Source organism: Lemur catta, chromosome 2 (genome assembly GCF_020740605.2).
Source record: "Lemur catta isolate mLemCat1 chromosome 2, mLemCat1.pri, whole genome shotgun sequence".
Lineage (NCBI taxonomy): Eukaryota > Metazoa > Chordata > Mammalia > Primates > Lemuridae > Lemur > Lemur catta.
In genome coordinates this window covers 26,764,152-26,780,831 of record NC_059129.1, presented here as the reverse complement: position 1 = coordinate 26,780,831, position 16,680 = coordinate 26,764,152, and the positions used below count along the sequence as shown (strand labels likewise).

General features: G+C 48.1%; 1 protein-coding gene across 6 annotated transcripts in view; it reads right to left on the bottom strand.

The window, feature by feature from the left end:
- The window catches only part of CUX1 (cut like homeobox 1), a 363,108-nt gene extending 361,172 nt beyond the window's left edge, over positions 1-1,936 (bottom strand). For 3 of the 6 annotated variants that reach the window (XM_045543045.1, XM_045543046.1, XM_045543043.1), the window contains exon 1: positions 1,707-1,936. In XM_045543045.1, coding sequence (XP_045399001.1) covers positions 1,707-1,769 — 63 coding nt within the window. In that variant the 5' untranslated portion in view covers positions 1,770-1,936. Of the gene's footprint in view, positions 1-154; positions 605-1,706 lie in introns of those variants that run through there. The other 3 variants (XM_045543044.1, XM_045543041.1, XM_045543042.1) reach the window with 1 other exon arrangement.
- Between the last annotated feature and the right edge of the window lie 14,744 nt (positions 1,937-16,680).

Here is a 16,680-nt window from a genome sequence, read left to right as displayed (position 1 = left end):
ACCTTAGAGCTGGGAGCAGTAGCTAGTCCCCACGGACTCTAGGGGACACCCCCCTCCTCAGCGCCAGGCTGCCCTGGGCCATCCTAAGCCGCAGGGCACCCCCACTTCCCCTCGCGCCAGCACTCACGGAGCTTCTTGCCCACACGCCGCTCACCTTCAACTTGGCTCCGGCTACGCACAACATCCACCTGGCAGAGTCCCGGGGCTGTCCAGGCGCCGCGGGCGCGGAACTGGCACGTGCGGGGCGGACCCTAAGGGCGCGCCGCTCCTCCGGGTGAGGGGTGGCAGGCAGGAACTCACCCCCGGGGCACGGCGGCAGCTCGGGCGCCGGATGGGGAGCCCCGGCACTTTCCCCCGGCGGCGCCCGGGACTCTGCGCTCCGACCACCGCCCGGCACACCACAGTCCAACCCGGCCTTCCAGGCTTTGCTTTCGAGAACCGGGCCGGAGAGGGCATGTCCGAGCGGACCCGCCGCGCGCTCCATTGCGCCTGCGGACCCTGCACACAGGGCAGGCTCCCAGAGGAGAGGGCCGGAGTGGAGCGGGCGGCGGGTGACCGGGGGCGGCCGGAGTCCCGGGGCGCGCGGCTAGAGCCGCCCGGACCGGCGGCAGGGAGGAAGCGTCCCCCGCCCGGGCAGCCGGCGCGCCGGGGCGCAGCGCGGGGCCTGCGCTCGGGGAAAGTTGCAGCCCTCCTCCCGCTCCCGCCGGGAGGTCCCGGGCGCAGCGATCCACCCGCACCGCGTGCGGGCAGCCCCGCCGCCCCTCGCCAAGTTTCCCCAAAGCGCCCCAAGGGGGTCCCCCGCCGCGGGGGGCCAGGTCGGCGCCACTGGCGCAGGAACACAAAAGAGCGGGGCGGCTGCGGGGTTTGCGGGTGGTCCCGGGGCGCTCCCGGGACGTAAACAAACCCTAGGGTTAGCACCGGCAGCAGCGCCGGGTGCCCGAGCGGCGGCGCGACCCGGCTCGCTGACAGCCGGGGACGGCGGCCGGGGCCCGGGCCGGCCCGGGCAGGGAGCGCGGGCGCCCGCCCGGCCACCCGCCCGCCTGGCCGGAGCCGGGCCGCGCCGCCGCCGCCGCCGGTGGCCGCTCTGACCCTCCCCCGAGCCGGCGGCACCACAGCGCCACCAGCCCCAGCTCCGCCGCGCCGGCGGCAGTGGCGGCGGCTCCTCCTGGAGAGGCAGGCGCTTCACCCCCACAGCAACTCCCCACAAACTTTCCCCGGGAATACGGCGGGCCGGGGGCGCAGGGCGCGCGGGCGGGCGCCGCCGCCGGGCCGCAGCCCCCTCCCGGCGCCCGCCGCCGCCCGCCGCCCGCTCCTCGCTCGCGCGCGCGCCCCGCGGGCCGCCGGGGCCGCCCCCTCCCCGGTCCCGCGGCGGCGGCGGCGGCGCTGGCGGCGGCGGCGCAGGGCCGGGGGGGCGCCCGGGGTGGGGGCAGACACCGGGGGCAGCGGTGGCGGCGGCGGCTCCCGGCGCCATCTTGGGCTGATCGATGAATTGAACAAAGAGGATCAATTTCTGATCAAGCGAGTTATCAATGGGGGCCGGGGAGCGAGAGGGACTTGTCCCCGACTCGGCCCCGCTTTCCCCGGCACCCCCCTCCTCCCCGCCGCCGCGGCCCCCCGGCGGCCGGGCAGCCCGGGGCCCCGGGGGAGCCCGCGACCGCCCGCAGCCCCCACCCCCGGGCGAGAGGCCGAGCGAGGAGAAGCCTGACCTGCAGCTGCTGTAAATCAAAGCGCTTCCAATATTGAAACATCGATCCCACATTGGCCGCCATCTTGAGACATATTGAGACGGAGTGAGAGGCTGATAGAGAGGGGGCTGGAGTTCAGGAGCCGCCAGGAGGCAGCAGGCGGGCGGCGCCAAAACCCGGCCTGGAGCCGGCCGCCGCCGCCGCCACGGAGGACGCGGACTCCTCCTCACGGCGCCGCCGCAGCCATGGCGAGCCCGAGCCGGAGCCGGAGTCGGAGCCCGAGGGCGCGGCGGCCGACGGCCGACCTCGCGCGCGCGGCCCCGGTTCCCTCCCCCCGGCAGGCGGGCTGGCGGGCGCCGGGCCCGCGACCCCCGCCAGCCCTCTCGGGCCCCCAGCCCCAGCTGCGGCGGCCCCGGGCCCGGCCCCGAGGGGGCGCTGGAGGGCAGCGGGAGGGGCGCCGGGCCCCCGCGCGAGGCCCCGGGCCCGGCTCACCTGGGGCGGGCTTCGGGCCCCGGGGGTCGCGGGCGGCGGCCGAGCGCAGTCCCTCAGGGCCTCGGCCGGGGTGCTGTCCGCCGCCTTGGGGCGGGCGCCCGCGCAGTGCTCCTTTTGCTCTCCGAGCCGCCGCGACCACCTGCCCGAACCCCGACCCCGCGCGGGCCAGACCACGGCAGGAGCGCGTGTGGGAGGCGCAATGGCCGCGGGCGGTGGCACACCGACCCCTCAGCGTCCAGCGGGGACTCGGAGACCGAGGCGGCCAGAAACAGCGTTCTGTGTTTAGGAGAGTGGAGTTTGGGGAAACCAGCCCTGACCTTCAGGTCGCTGTACCCGTTAATGCCCCACACCCGGGCCGCGCGGCCCCCGTGTCGCTCCCGAACGCACCGCAACGGCAGTGGCACTGGGGTCCCGGCGGCCCCCATCCGCCCGAGCCACTCCAGCTCAGGCCACGACAGGAAAAGTCTTGAAGCACAGTTCTGTGTCCCCCCGCAGTGCTTCAGCGGAACAGCCCGAGAAACTTCCTGTGGTTTAGACACCTCGGTTTTTATTCCTTTGGGTGCAGAAACTTGGAAAGTGTGGGTACATTCACTCAACACAGAAAGCATGGTTCCAAGTTTACAGAAATGCTAAGATTTAAACCAAAAAATAAATTCTCTTTTGATTTCTTTCCTCGCAGAAACCTGGCAAAAGCACGTTTTATGAGCGTCATCTTTAATTGATTATACACACGTGTGAGTTGGAGATTCCAGTAGGAATACTGTACTTTGACTCCCGCACTTCATTTAACGTGTAATTAGTTAAAACAAATCCCCAAATTCCTTAATCTTGAAAACTATACGTAAATAAAATCTGTCTGGAATACAAAATAAAACATTTAACTGCAAAATAATTGCTTTTCAACTGAGTTCGAAGGTTTAGCGCTGATCAGCGGAATGAATTCAGCATTTTTAAAGGAAGGGACTGGAAATGAAAGTCCTAAGAGTTGGGGAACGCACGTGTCCCCAGGTCTCACACTGCTGGCCAGGGGCCTCAGTTTCATCAAGAGGAGGCTCCTGAGGTCGGGAGCGGGGTTCACTGCGTTCCCGTCGCAGCCTTGACTCACGGAGGGGCAGGAAGCAGGTGAGTGGGAGCGCGCAGGCGTTGGGGGGGCGCGTCGCGAGCCTCAGCCCCAGATGCGGTGACGCCGCGCTGGGCAGGGCACTGCGGACCTGGGGTGGCCGAGGGTTGCCTCGGTGTGGGGCGCCCGAGCCCGCGCGCGCAGTCGGCCGGTGGCCGCGCTGCAGCTTCGACCGCGCCGCCCGGTAGAGGGCAGCGGCGCCCCGACACTCGGGTCCTCGGGTCCCGGCGCACGTGCCCACCGGCGCGCCCCGGCCCCTGCGCCTGGCCACGCCCTGTCCCGGAGTCACGCTCCTGGCGGGAAGCGGCAATGCCACCTCAGGCCATTCCTGTCTGGACGAAATACCACTTCTGAGGATTCGTCCACCCGTTGGGGTCTTCTGCCCTCCCCTTCGAATTTGCATTTGTGCGGTGGCACGCAGGCGAGACCTAGGAATTGCTCTAAAAGTGGCTAGACAAATAAAACGAGCAGGGGCTTTGAAAAAAAATAAAAATCCCTCTCGTGGGGAAGGCTCAAGGAAGGATCAGGGAAATGGTTTGGATTTAGTGCAGATGTTCTCAATCTAATTATCGTGTAGGTCCCCTGGGTTTGAACCAAAAAAGTAAAATATATATGACCTGTGTAATACTCCAGAAGTACATCTGGTTGGAATTCAGGGTTCTGAATCCACGGCAATATTTTAGAAATAAATTTGATGACTATTAAATACCCTTGTTTCTGGTCATATTTATAACCTGACTTAGTAGAAAAACAGGACATTGGCTGGTCCAGAGGTTAAGCTCTATTTAAATAAAATTTAGATGTCTTCTACCAAAGTTTTGGGTTATTCAAGCCTTATTGCTCCCTGGGGGTTGGGGGTGGGTTATATAACTTTGCCAGCACCACAACATGTCACCTTTTAAAAAGAAAATCATTCAAAATAAACCACTCATCAAAAATGATCTTAGCTGAATGAAGTGGACCTAAAAAAACTTTTGAAAATACATTTTATTTTTCTTATGCAAGTATAGACATAAAATAAGAGCAAATTATATCTATTTCTAAAGACTTTTTTTTTTCAGATTGACTTTCTCACCATTGTAAAAGCTACTGGGACTCCTTGGCATTCAAATACAGTGGATCTACAAAGCTGCACACTGTATAAAATATTTAGAAAATGGGAAGGTTTTAGGACCTGGATCTCCACTGGCACCTACAAAGATAATACAACGATGGCTATGGCTCCCCCAAAACACACTGTGAGGAAGAAGTGGATTAGCAAGATAACTGGCCCAGGACCAAGAAAAGCACCTTGAACACCTTGACTCGTAATTGGTATTACTTAAAATGAAGCACAAGAAAAACAATCCACAGACATTTGGTCACTGTTTGACATGCAGGCTCTCCCTTTAGGGGAAGAAAGCTCACAGTTCCCAAGTATATGACTAATTTGCCACCCCAAGCTTTCAGAATCAGCCCCCAGTAATCAGATGGGGGTACTGACCACAATGATGTTTGTTCTTGACACCTTTAAATGAAATATAACTTAGCACCAAATAAGGCAACTAAATAACTAATACATGAGCTCAGAATTCCTAAATAACTTTTCTGACCCATTTTATTTTGCCTAAAAAACCTGAGTGGCCACATTGGGGATGTGATAACATGAACTAATGTAACGTACAGAAAATCAGAAAGCACTTTTAGGAGTTCATTCTTCCCTGTCCTTCTAGCATTGGTGGATTCTCCTCTCCCCAACATCTACAAATACTGCATTAAATTCATGAGGGTAAAAACTGGCAAATTTTCCAAAGTCCCGTATGGTGGCCCCAAGAAATGAAAATGCATTGTGATGTTTTGTAAAGATTCAAATTTAGTGATTGTTTTGATGTATTTAACCTAATTCCTTGAAGGAATTAACTCAAGAATTTCTCCAAACTGAAAAAATGTCTTACACTACAGAGCATTATAAAAAAGCCATACTCTCTATCCTAAGAAGTCTTTCTGTTCTGATATCTTACTTATTATGAACTCATAAAATTAAATTTCACCTAAAGTTAAGAAGTATTATCCCCAGAAAAAGTTAGGGAATAATCTAGAGTTTTTACCAAACTACAAGAAAAATGAATAAATTCAGAAATCTTCTATGTGATATGCTTCAAAGGAAAAATCAAGAGATTCATTCTAAAACCTTAACTCTGAATTTTCTGAATTTTTTGCATCCAAATTAGAACTAATTTTTAATAATTTTCAACAGGAAATATTTCAAATAATCAGAAACAATACATAATGCTAAATGCATACATCATAATTTATTCACAAATAAAGATATGGCTTTTTTGATGTACGGTAAAAATGAATCATACTGTTAAGAAGTCATGTGGGGAAATCTCAGTTTTACAAATAAAGAAGTTCATAATTATATCAAGGTATTCATTCTAGGTGACTGAATTTGTAAGTGTTTTAAATTTAGGAATATCTAAGGCCAGACAGAAGTTTTGAGACACTTTAAATTTGAAAAGGCCTTTTCCTTAAATCAAAAGATTATGAATAATGGAGGGAAATTATTCTTCCTTTTGGCTATGGGGACTGCCTTACAGAACAATTTGGCATAGACGACTGGAATAAATAAAAAGAAGATTCCAGATTCTTTTATTTTTTTTTGAGCTTCAGGAAATCAAACTACTTTTAATTGTTTTGTTTTTTAAATAATATTTTATGTTAATTATTTCTAAGTACACCATTGACCTTACTATGTAAATACCCACCAAATAAAAGTGCACATTTTGCTACATGTAATTACACGCATAGTACATAATTTATCTCTATACACTGAATGTATGTATAGTTATATAATTGTACCAAGAACCTGCCAAACTTGTAAGAACAAACTATAATGATTTCTAAACAGTAGACTCTCCTGTCCACCACCCTCCCAGCCTGACTCTGGCGACAGCATTTCTCAGTTTCCAAGACCCTTTTTGGAATCTTTGAAGACTTAATTTCTAGCTTACCATTTGCCCCTGCCTTCCACTCTGGACAGTGTATGTTGATGACACTTGGCTCTAGGTATCTTTCTACACCTCTAATAATTATGTTCTGTTCCCTTTCGCTTGTCTTAAACAAGAAAGCTCACAGCTTGGTCCTTCAGCTGGAAGTGGCTTGCACGTTGAAAATACATCCAGCTTAATGGACTCAGCTAACTGCTCCTTGCTTTGAAACTTCCAAATTCCTAAGAGGTGACCTGGAGCTTCTCTTTATCCTACAACCTTCCAAACCCCTGGCCACTAATCCCTGGCTCCAGTCACTTTTTTACCAAACTTATATTCTAAGATAAATTTTCTTGATATTTAGAGTTTTTTAGAATGTAGCTTCTCAACTTTTCCCTTTTTACCTCTTCCTCATCATGAGACACCCACGTAAATGTCATAGTACAGATTTCTTGTACACTATTGAAATAAACGCCACCCTATATGACTCTCACTGATGTCATTGCTGAATCACTAGAAATTAATAGTGTATATAGTAGCTTGAAAGGGTTTGAAATATGTAAAGTGCTATATAAATATTATTATCTTGCTTAATGTAAAGTTCAAGTTCTGTGCTAAGACCTTATATTAATTCCTTTTCTTCCCTCCTGGGAGATATGAGCCATGTGTATTCTATTTATATTGAGCTTTCATTATTAATGTTGCTCTTATAATAACAGTTTGCCATCCAATATTTTAAACAACAAATATGTTTCCTGGGTGCCAGAACATATAGGGCATAGACATGGGCTGGTTTGTTTTTTTTTAGTTGTATTCACGATACAAAGTATTGTTTTGTTTCTGTACATACTCCTTTATAGCACATCTGCAGTTATACAGTTGGCATTGAAAGATTTGTTTTCATGAAATGTAATTAGATTTTCTTTTGTCACAAGCCCTGTGAGACTGTATATTATTATTTTCCTGGGTAAGTGTGGTTTGTAAGATTTTGAAAGCTTGCTCCAGTGGAACCCAGAGAAGCTGATATTTCTAGCAGGAGTAGAAAACTTCTTTCATTCCCTCAAGCTCCATTCACATTAAATATTTGATCTAGTGTCAGTTTTTGAGAGTCTATATTATAATATCTTTAGAGGTTTAGGTTGCTAGCTTTAACCAGGGCAGAATCTCAGAGGATGTCAAAATTTTGTTTTTGTGTAACCGAGGTAGGTGGTAGAAGGAAGAAGTCAGGAAAGTGGGCCTTGAATCTAGCCCACTTTAATTTTTCCTTATTAAAATAGCTACAAGACACACATACGTGTATAATCTGAAAAGCATAAATGTTAAAGAAAAAAAAATAAATGCAAATATTTTCATCACAGATGTATTTCCAGTAACAAAACAAACCCAAAAACAACAAAATGGAAAAGCCTATATGCAACAATATGGGAATTATTAAATAAATGAGGACATATTATGTAGCCATTAAGCATTATGTTCAGTAAAATATGTAGTAACATGAGGAAATGCTTATTACATGATAAGAAGAAAACAGGATGTAGTTTGACCTCAACTACAAAGAATAGCACATTCTATGTACATATAGAATGCCAGGGGAAAAAAAACAAGCAGGGTATACCCTAACAGTTGGTGTCTCTGAATGATGAATAGGTAACTTCTTTTTCTTTAATATTTCTGTATTTTATATATTTTCTACACGAGCATATACTAACTTTATAACGCGGGGAAATAGCAAATATTATTTAAAACAAGACTACAACAGAGACTATGTCATTTATTTAACCAGTAATTTAACTCTGACCTAGAAAGGGTAGTGTGATCTAGCCATTATAGTAAACAATTGAAAACAGAGAAGGAAAATCATGTCCTAATTTTGCCATTGAGTCACTGTTTGACTGCCTCAGGTTTCCTGCCTGTAAAATGGGAATAATTAACACTTTCTTGTAAAATGCTTTTGAGCTTTCCAAGGAAAGATCCTATAAAGGTGCAAAGTGTTGTTCTATTAGTGCTAATTGAAGCGAATATAAAATACAAAGGCATTTGAGTGAAATTGAAGTCATTAAGGTCTAGTGGAGAAAGGCACAGAGGACACATGCCAAATGCCAAGCAGTGGCTGTGCGGGATCCTTGTGTTCTTTAAAAAGCTTTTGTGGGGGGCAGGTAAAGATAAAGATGTCACCAGCAATGCTGGAAGGCCCGTTGTCCAATCACCAAACACTATCTGTTGAGCAAAGCACTGTAAAGAAACACAGAAACAGTGGACGAGGTCCCTTCCCTTAGAAGCTTACAATTTATTTGGGAGCAGCAATAGGAAAACAACACGAGAAAAAGAAACTAATGATGCTACCTTAAGCACAAGACACACGATATCCAGAAAAGGAACTGGTTAAATGCTAATGTGTCGTTGATCTGAGCAGGGAACTGAGAATTCATTAGGTGAGCAAAAGATTTCAGAAACGGTGGGATCTTGGACAGGGCGGGATTTAAGGGAGGGAGAGAAAGATGAGGATATTTGGGGTCAGGAGAAGTGTGCACGATGTGGCACAGACTGGACCCACGCGAGGAGGCAGAACTGTGGGATGTTAAGCTGGGAGCCTCGGAGGTGGAGCCCAGGCTGGGCTCTTAAAGGCCAGCTACACGGGAAGATGCTGGTGGCATCTCTGAAGGGGTGAACAGGGAAACTGCCATTTCGGACGATGTTCCACAGTGCTGCGAGCCATGTGCGCTTCCTGTGAATGACCCATTCCCACACGAGGGCCCTTGCCAGCTCACTGTGTCAGAAAGGGCTCTCTCCTTAGGAGCCCGAGAAGCATTTAAACAGCAGAGCTAAGGAGAGGCACTTTACTGTTAAGACACACCAATCACTGAGTCCAATTCTGGCCAAGAACTATTTGACCTTAAACGTGTCATCTAACCTCCCTGAGTCTCAGTTTCCACAACAGAAGGGCACACCTCATTGTATGCAGTGGGATTAAATGAGAAAATCCGTATAAAATGCACCATTTTATAGACAAGCAGACTGAGATCTAGAGCACCAAAAAGCTGTTGTTTGATAGAGATCAGATTTCTCAGGCAGGCTCCCAGGGACCTGCTCAATATTCTGGCCACCTTTCAATGACACGATCTCAGCTACCTTCTCCCAAAGCCTTTATTTATCCCTCCAACCAATATTTATTGAGGGCCTACTGAGTGCCAGCTCTGAAGCCTAAGCTAGGATAATGAGTCCCAGTTCTCTGTGCCTTTTCCACCCATCAGAGGGCTAAGTGCTGTGGGAAGAAACCCCAGAGTGAGAGAGGACCACCCCCCCCGAACCCCGCCACCTCATTCTGCGGCATGTCATTCCTGAGTATTAAATGCCTTCACTTTCCCGCCATACAGAGCATTGTAATCCTTCAGCCTTCTTTGTTTTGGCAATGTAACCACTCATTACAAGAATGAAATGTGAGTTTGGTAAGTCTGACCTTGGCAAAGCCTATTCTAATATTTAGCTTCAAGGCCTGTTTACCCAGGACCTTTCAGTTCAGAACTCAGGGCTGAGACCACAACCATATACAGAGAAGCCAAATTTCCTGCTTTCTCAAATGTGATGTGAAATAGAATCAACTCAATTCCACAACTGCTCACGAAGCCTATATAGGGCTGCTGGTGGTGGTGGCAGTGGGGTGTGTGTGTGTGTGTGTGTGTGTGTGTGTGTGTTTGTGCTGGGGCTAGTAGGAAGGCAGGGTGGCAGGGATGGATATAAAGCCACAGGAAATGCAGTAGCTCCTGCCCTGGAGAGAGCTTAAAACCTAGCTGGGAAGATCTCAGAGATGTGTAATTGGTTTATTCCTATAGGTTATTTGATGTGCACAAGAAAATAATATCTGATGCAGTAAAGACTCCACAAAGCCCAACCCCACACAGGTTCATTGCTGTAGCAGGCAGATCATGCTTCTAGACTTCTTTCTCTTTGGGGGACTTCTGAGGTCAGGCCTCCCCCAAATAAAATGTTTATGGGAACTCTTGGCAGGGGACTGGGAATAGAGCCATGTAGGACATCACTATTACCTACTGACCTCCAGAGGTTGGAAAGGCCACATGGGAAGTCATAAGCCTGGAAGAGTCATCTTTGCCTGTAAAACCACCTAATCACAACAGTTATTATCCACTGAGCTTTACACAAGCTTATCTCTAATCCTCAAAGCAGGTTTGCAAGGTAGGAAGCATTCGCCCCCTTTTACATGTAAGAAAACTGAGGCTCAGAGAGGTCGTACCTCCCCAGACCTACCTGCAGCTGCTCTGCCACACCTGGGCCACATCCTGGTCAGAACCTACCCGGGATGTCCAAAAGGGAGCCTCCCTCTCACCCCTGCAGGAAGTCCTGGGTGTTGCCCACCCAGGAGGGATCCCTTCCTCTTACCTTGCAACAGCCGGCTTGCCAGCAGTCCTGCCCGATGGGAGTTTTGTCTCCAGACATCTCGCCGTGGCAGTGGAGGCTCCAGACACCCTGGTCCAGGGCATCTATAATAAAGATTGATAACTTGACCTTGGTCTTGAATGAGACATCGATTGCAGATGAGAGACAATGGGGAGAGTCAAAAGTCCCCCTTAAGTACAGCAAGACTGGATGTTTGGCAATCTAAGCTGCTGGAAGAGGGTGTGTTTTCCTAGTCATCATTGGGAATCTACTTGCTAATTGCCTATGCTTCTTACTTCTTCACTTTAGGGGAGTCTGGTTTAATGGACTGTCTGGGGAAGTATCTGATTAACAATCCCATTCTGGCTTCAACTATGGCTAGGAGGGTGGGGTCATGGATATGCTATTAGAGTCCAAGGCGTGCAGTTTAGTAAAGCAATTGCAAGTCTTTCCAAGTCGGTATCTTAGCCTCTCTCATTCCTAAATTTAATACTGACTTGTGAGTGGGAGGTGGGATTAGTTTACACAAGCTCCGTTTATCCGATAGCATTTTATTACCAACCAAGTCAGACCAGGTGGTGGGGTTTTGTTTTGTTTTCTTTTGGAACTGGTCTATGGTTTACTGTTGAGCTGGTTGCGTCCCACCCCCACCTTTGATTGCTATGTTTTCCTTCAAAAAACAGGCTCCCTTAGGGGGAAAAAAAAAGAGAGAGAGAAATGACCCTCTGCCCCCCACCCCTTGATGTCCTCCGTAGCCTGATCTATTTAAGACCCGTTCTCTTCAAACAAATCCTGCCCCAGTTTCAGCCAGGGCCGCCTCTTCCCCTGTGCCCTCTGCCTCGCGCATTTGACACCAGCTCAAGAATCCTGTAGCTTCTCGCCTTTCCACTCCCGGCGGAATTTGTTATTCAGCACTTCAAAGCGGGGACTTGTTTGCACCTCTTGTTTCAAACAATAGACCAAATTTCCTGTTGCTGCTTCTCTTAAAAACTGCCTCCCTCCTGCTCACTGGAACAATTGCTGTGGCTACTACAGACGAAGAAAAGAGCTAAATCCTCACCCGCTCTGCATCTCAGAGGAGGCAGAGCCATGGGGCAGAGACAGTCACGGGCGTGGACATCAGACGGACAGACCTGTGTGCAAAGCCTCTCTGCATTGCAGCTTTTTAGCTGGACAGCTTTGAGCTGGTCACTTAACCTCTCTGAGTCACTGTGTCCTCACCTGTAATATCTGAACCATAACTAACCCATCTCATAGGGCTGTGGTGAAGAGGAAATCCAAATGATGGAGGTTGAGATAATTATAGAAATGAGTTAATACACGGAAAGCATTAGGCCTGGGCACATGGTCATCATTCAGTGACAGGTTTATTTTTCTTCCTCCGTATTCCTCATTCCATAAGGGCTCTTGGGCCCCACACTGTTTCACACTCTTCTGTCTCTTTTCATAGCTTCACGGCATTTTGTTCACTAGCCCAGATCCATGTTCTGTGATGTTCGCAGCACATCGGGGGTGTCATATTTGTTCTTACTCCCTTGGTCAGGAGTGGTGTTTTTGCTTAACTTCAGAAGGATAGAAACGCCTGAGGAATGGACCCATAGCATTGCAGTTTTAGGGCAGGGAAGCTATTCTGTACGATGCTGTAATGGTAGGTACGTGACATTATGCATTTGTTACAACCCATAGAACTGTACAACACAGAGTGAACCTTAATATAAACTGCAGAGTTTAGTTAATAGTAAGGTAACAACAATGCATCCGTATGGTTCATTAATTGTAACAAATGTACCAAGATGTTAGTGGAAGCGGAAACTGTGCAGAGAGGGCTTTGTACTATCTGTTCAATTTTTCTGTAAACCCAAAACTGTTCTAAAAAATAAAGCTTATTAATTAAAAAAAAAAAAAAGGAAAAAAAGAAACATTAGCCTCCAAAGTCAAGCAGGTGCTCTTGCCTGTCCCCGCCCCTCCCAACCACTCCCAAATAATGACCAGCAGCCAGGAAAGGACCCATGGCTTCACAGATCAAGCTGAAATTGATGCCATCTTGTCCCCAGGTGATATGCTAATGACCCACAGTGAGCCAGGAGGTAGCAAACCAAGAAAAAGAATCAGACAGGAGACAATCTCAGGTCACAGTTTACTTTTGGTCTGACCAGAGATCTCTGGATCAAGGTCCCTCCAACTCTCGTATGTTATCCCCCACACCTTTATCTCCTTGTTTATGAGTTCACAGAGCAGAAGGGACTGTCTGTCATTCCTCACTCCCCATTCACACACATACAACCTTTAGAGTCCCGGGCCCTGCTGTAACCATGGTAATGGACTTGCCTTTCTCAGGCTCCCGCCTCTACCCCTGAGCCACTGGCCTCATCATCCTGCCTTGCTAGAAAGCCTGGTTGAGTGAGCCACCAAAGCTTCTCCCTAAATCCAAAGGCTCCAAAGGCCAAATTAAATGAAAGAAGCAATGGGTGGCATGGCATGAAAACAGCCTTTCCACCCCGCTCAAATCCACTGAGCGACTGAGGTCTCCTTGTTTGGTGTCCCGAGGCCAAGATTGCAAGAACCATTGAGTAGAAAGCAACCACAATAGGGCCAACAGAAACTTCAAAACGTATTTTAAACATAGACAGAAATTTCCCCGGCACATCCTGTCTGGTCGTCTAGTCTCTAAACTCTGACTCTGGGAGATTGAATTTCCATGGTGTGTCATTGATTAATGAAACCATCAGTTTAGATACAACTCCCAAAGTGTGTCATGGGTGAGGCCAGCCCGATTGTCGTTAGCAGGCTTTAAGGTTGCTCGTGATGGGACAAAAACCAAATCATAAGGCCATGGAATTTGGTGTGAACAGCAATATTGGGAATTAAATCAGCAGGTCATTGTTACAAGTTGCCTTAGCAGTGTGATTTAGTAGAAAAAAGCCCAAAATGGTGAAGCAAAACATGTGGTTTCAAATTGGACACTGCTGTGTACTAGCTATGTGACCTCCTTAAGCCTCTCTTTTCCCATCTGTACAATGGGAGCAATAAAACTTGTAAGGAGTAATGAAGACAGCATATGTCTGGTGTCTGTGAGGTACCCACACATGTAAAGACTAGTTTCCTGTCTTCAAACATTATTGTGAATTTTTATGATTTACATTTCTTTAACATTTGCAGGAGCCTAAGAAGATAGAGTAGGTGAAAATTAAACATGAAGTGATGTATTGGTGACATCGTCTGTGTTTTGCTTTGTGTTTCCAAGCATCTGATATAAATAATTTACAGTGTTAAAAATGAGTTAACAGCAGGTCTTTGAGGGACAGAAGAAAATTCATTCTCAAATGAGGAATAGTCTTCATATGGAGGGACTACGGAGTGGAGGAAAATTTAGAATTTAGACAAGCATCTTCTACATAGTTATTAATCCGGTTGGATAGGATTTTTAATAATTAAATGATATTACTGCAAAATAAGTGATATTTTATTAAACTTAAATGAAATGTACACTTAGGAACTTCATTTGAAACATTGCCTACTTTGTTATTCTATTTTTCATAATTGCATATGTTTGGAAATTATGTTTTCCTTTCTGCATTGCATTATCTGCCTACGTACTTAGCCTTTTGCTTTATTTATAGGAATGTTTGTTTCTTACATTTTAAGGAAATTGATATGAAAGCTCTAAATGACAAACTCCGAAGCTAGCTTCAAAAGTTTCTGACTAATCGCTAATGAAATATCCACAATAGATGAGGAAGAAGGCATAAATTGCAATAAAATATAACTTCATTTCATAAGCGTCTCATGTTTGTTTGACAGCTTTTGAAATTTTCTTTGTCATTTTGAAAATCAATACAAACTACAGCTAAACACCAGACTTAGCTGCTCAGCCTGAGACAAAATAAAAGATTGGAAGCTCCTGTATCACCAGCTGTCGATTGCTGAAGATCATATTGCTTAATGCAATCATTTTTTTTCTCTGCCCAAACATTACTCAGCCTCCATGATCTCTTGTTAAGACCCAGATGCACACACATTATGTCTGTGAATTCACAGCACAAAGGGGAGGGACTGACGGCAGTTATCAGTGTAGTCGATCAATATAGACAGCATAGTGATGAACCAACACCATCGCCACTCCCCCCTACCCTTTCCCATTTTGAGAGTAAATTGTGCACACTGGCTACCTAAAAAAAAGCATGAATTAACCAGCTGACCTAACTGTCCTTTTTCTTCTGTGTGAAGACTCTTTCTTCTTCAATACTTCCCCCTTCTCAGCAATATTCAACTTTGAGGAATGATTTTATGCTGGTGCAGTAGGTCCTGGACAGTAGGCTCCCTGAGGGCAGACACCTTAGTTTATTTTCCTTAGGAGTTCCTCCTGCACTCTTGGCACAGTGCAGCCCATGGTTATTCTCAATTACCTCCTCTTGCCCCTACATGTATTCTGCACCCCCCTTTCTTTTAGAGACAGGGTCTCACTCTGTCACCCTAGCTAGAGTGCAGTGGCATCATCATAGCTCACTGCAACCTCAAACTCTGGTGCTCAACCTGCCTCAGCCTCCCAAGTAGCTGGGACTACAGGTGCACCCTACCATGCCTGGCTAATTTTTCTATTTTTTGTAGAGATGGGGTCTTGCTCTTGCTTAGGCTGGTCTCGAACTCCTGGCCTCAAGTGATCCTCCCGCCTCGGCCTCCCACAGTGCTGGGATTACATGCACGAGCCACTGTACCCAGCCCATTCTGCACCCTGTAATACACCCTGTCCTGTGCCCCTGGCAGGCTACGTTGCCAGGTTCCCTTGCACTCTGGTTTCCCATTGGGTTGGGCTAACAGAAGGTCCCTGCTGGAGATTGCAGAGTGGGAAGAATGGCACCTGGGACTTTGTTTCCCCACCCCTCCCTGCTTTGCTCCTGGAGTTTGGACAGTAGCCCACAAGCATGGCCCCCACCTGGCCGTGCTCTCACCTTATGTCCAGGAACACCATTTCCTCCCCCTGCACCTTCTGGCCTGGGAGTGGTAACAGCTTCCTACTGTTGCTAATCTCAGGGGTCTCAACACCCCTTGCAGGCTGCCTTCATTTTGCCCCCACCTTGTAACTAGTCTCTTTGTAACTTCTCTTGAATCATCTTCATTGGAGTCTGTTTCCTGCTAGTCTCCTGATACAGCAGGAATTTTTAAATATATATTTAATTTATACATAAGTGAATGGAAATGAATAAAGAAAACCTGTATGCAACTCAGCAAAGTGGAATTCAGTGAAGAGCTGGTTCATTTTTCACTGTTGTCATTATGCATAATGCCAAGCTTCTAAAGCTTCCCTCTAAACACGGGGAGGCAGGACTGGGTCTGTCTTCCTCCTTCTCACTGTTCTGTCGCAGGCCCTGGCTTTGTCAATAACCAATGATGTGTTGAGGAATGAAGAAGGCATTCGTAGCTGATCTTACTCAACAATAGCATCTTTTGCCCGGACAGGGGCAAGAGTCCTTTGCTGTTCTGATCTGATAGCCCTTAGCTCTAGGATTAAGTGAGGAGCCACTGAGGCCACGTGCTCAAAGGGTGGGACAGTGTGACCCCTGTTTCCTGCAGCACAGAGCAGTGAGTTAAAGATAATACGCTCTCTTGCTCGAGAGGTACCCTGGGAAGTCTCAGGGGAAGACTTGTGGTTTCTGGCCTGGGTGAAGATTGGGAAAGATAGTTTTGCAAAGTGCTGCTGTCGCTGAGACGAACGGAGGCCCAGGGCTGGAGAGCATGGCCGTCCCCCATTGCCAGGGAACTGTGACAGGAAGAAGCAAGCCCAGCCTCTGGCTGGGTGACCTCTAGCTTTTCCATTGCTTTTAGTAATAACGCTTAGCCCTGAAGCTTGGATCTGAAGATAGGCGTGTGAGAGTGCCCAGATGGTGGAAAAAACTTGGTCAAGTCTGACTTTAACAGTCTCTCTTGGAGGAAAAGGGAAAGTAGCAACTCTGAGCCCAAATGGGATTTCATGCACCTTAAATCTCAGTCATTGAGATCACTTGGGGACAGTCATTCCCAAAAG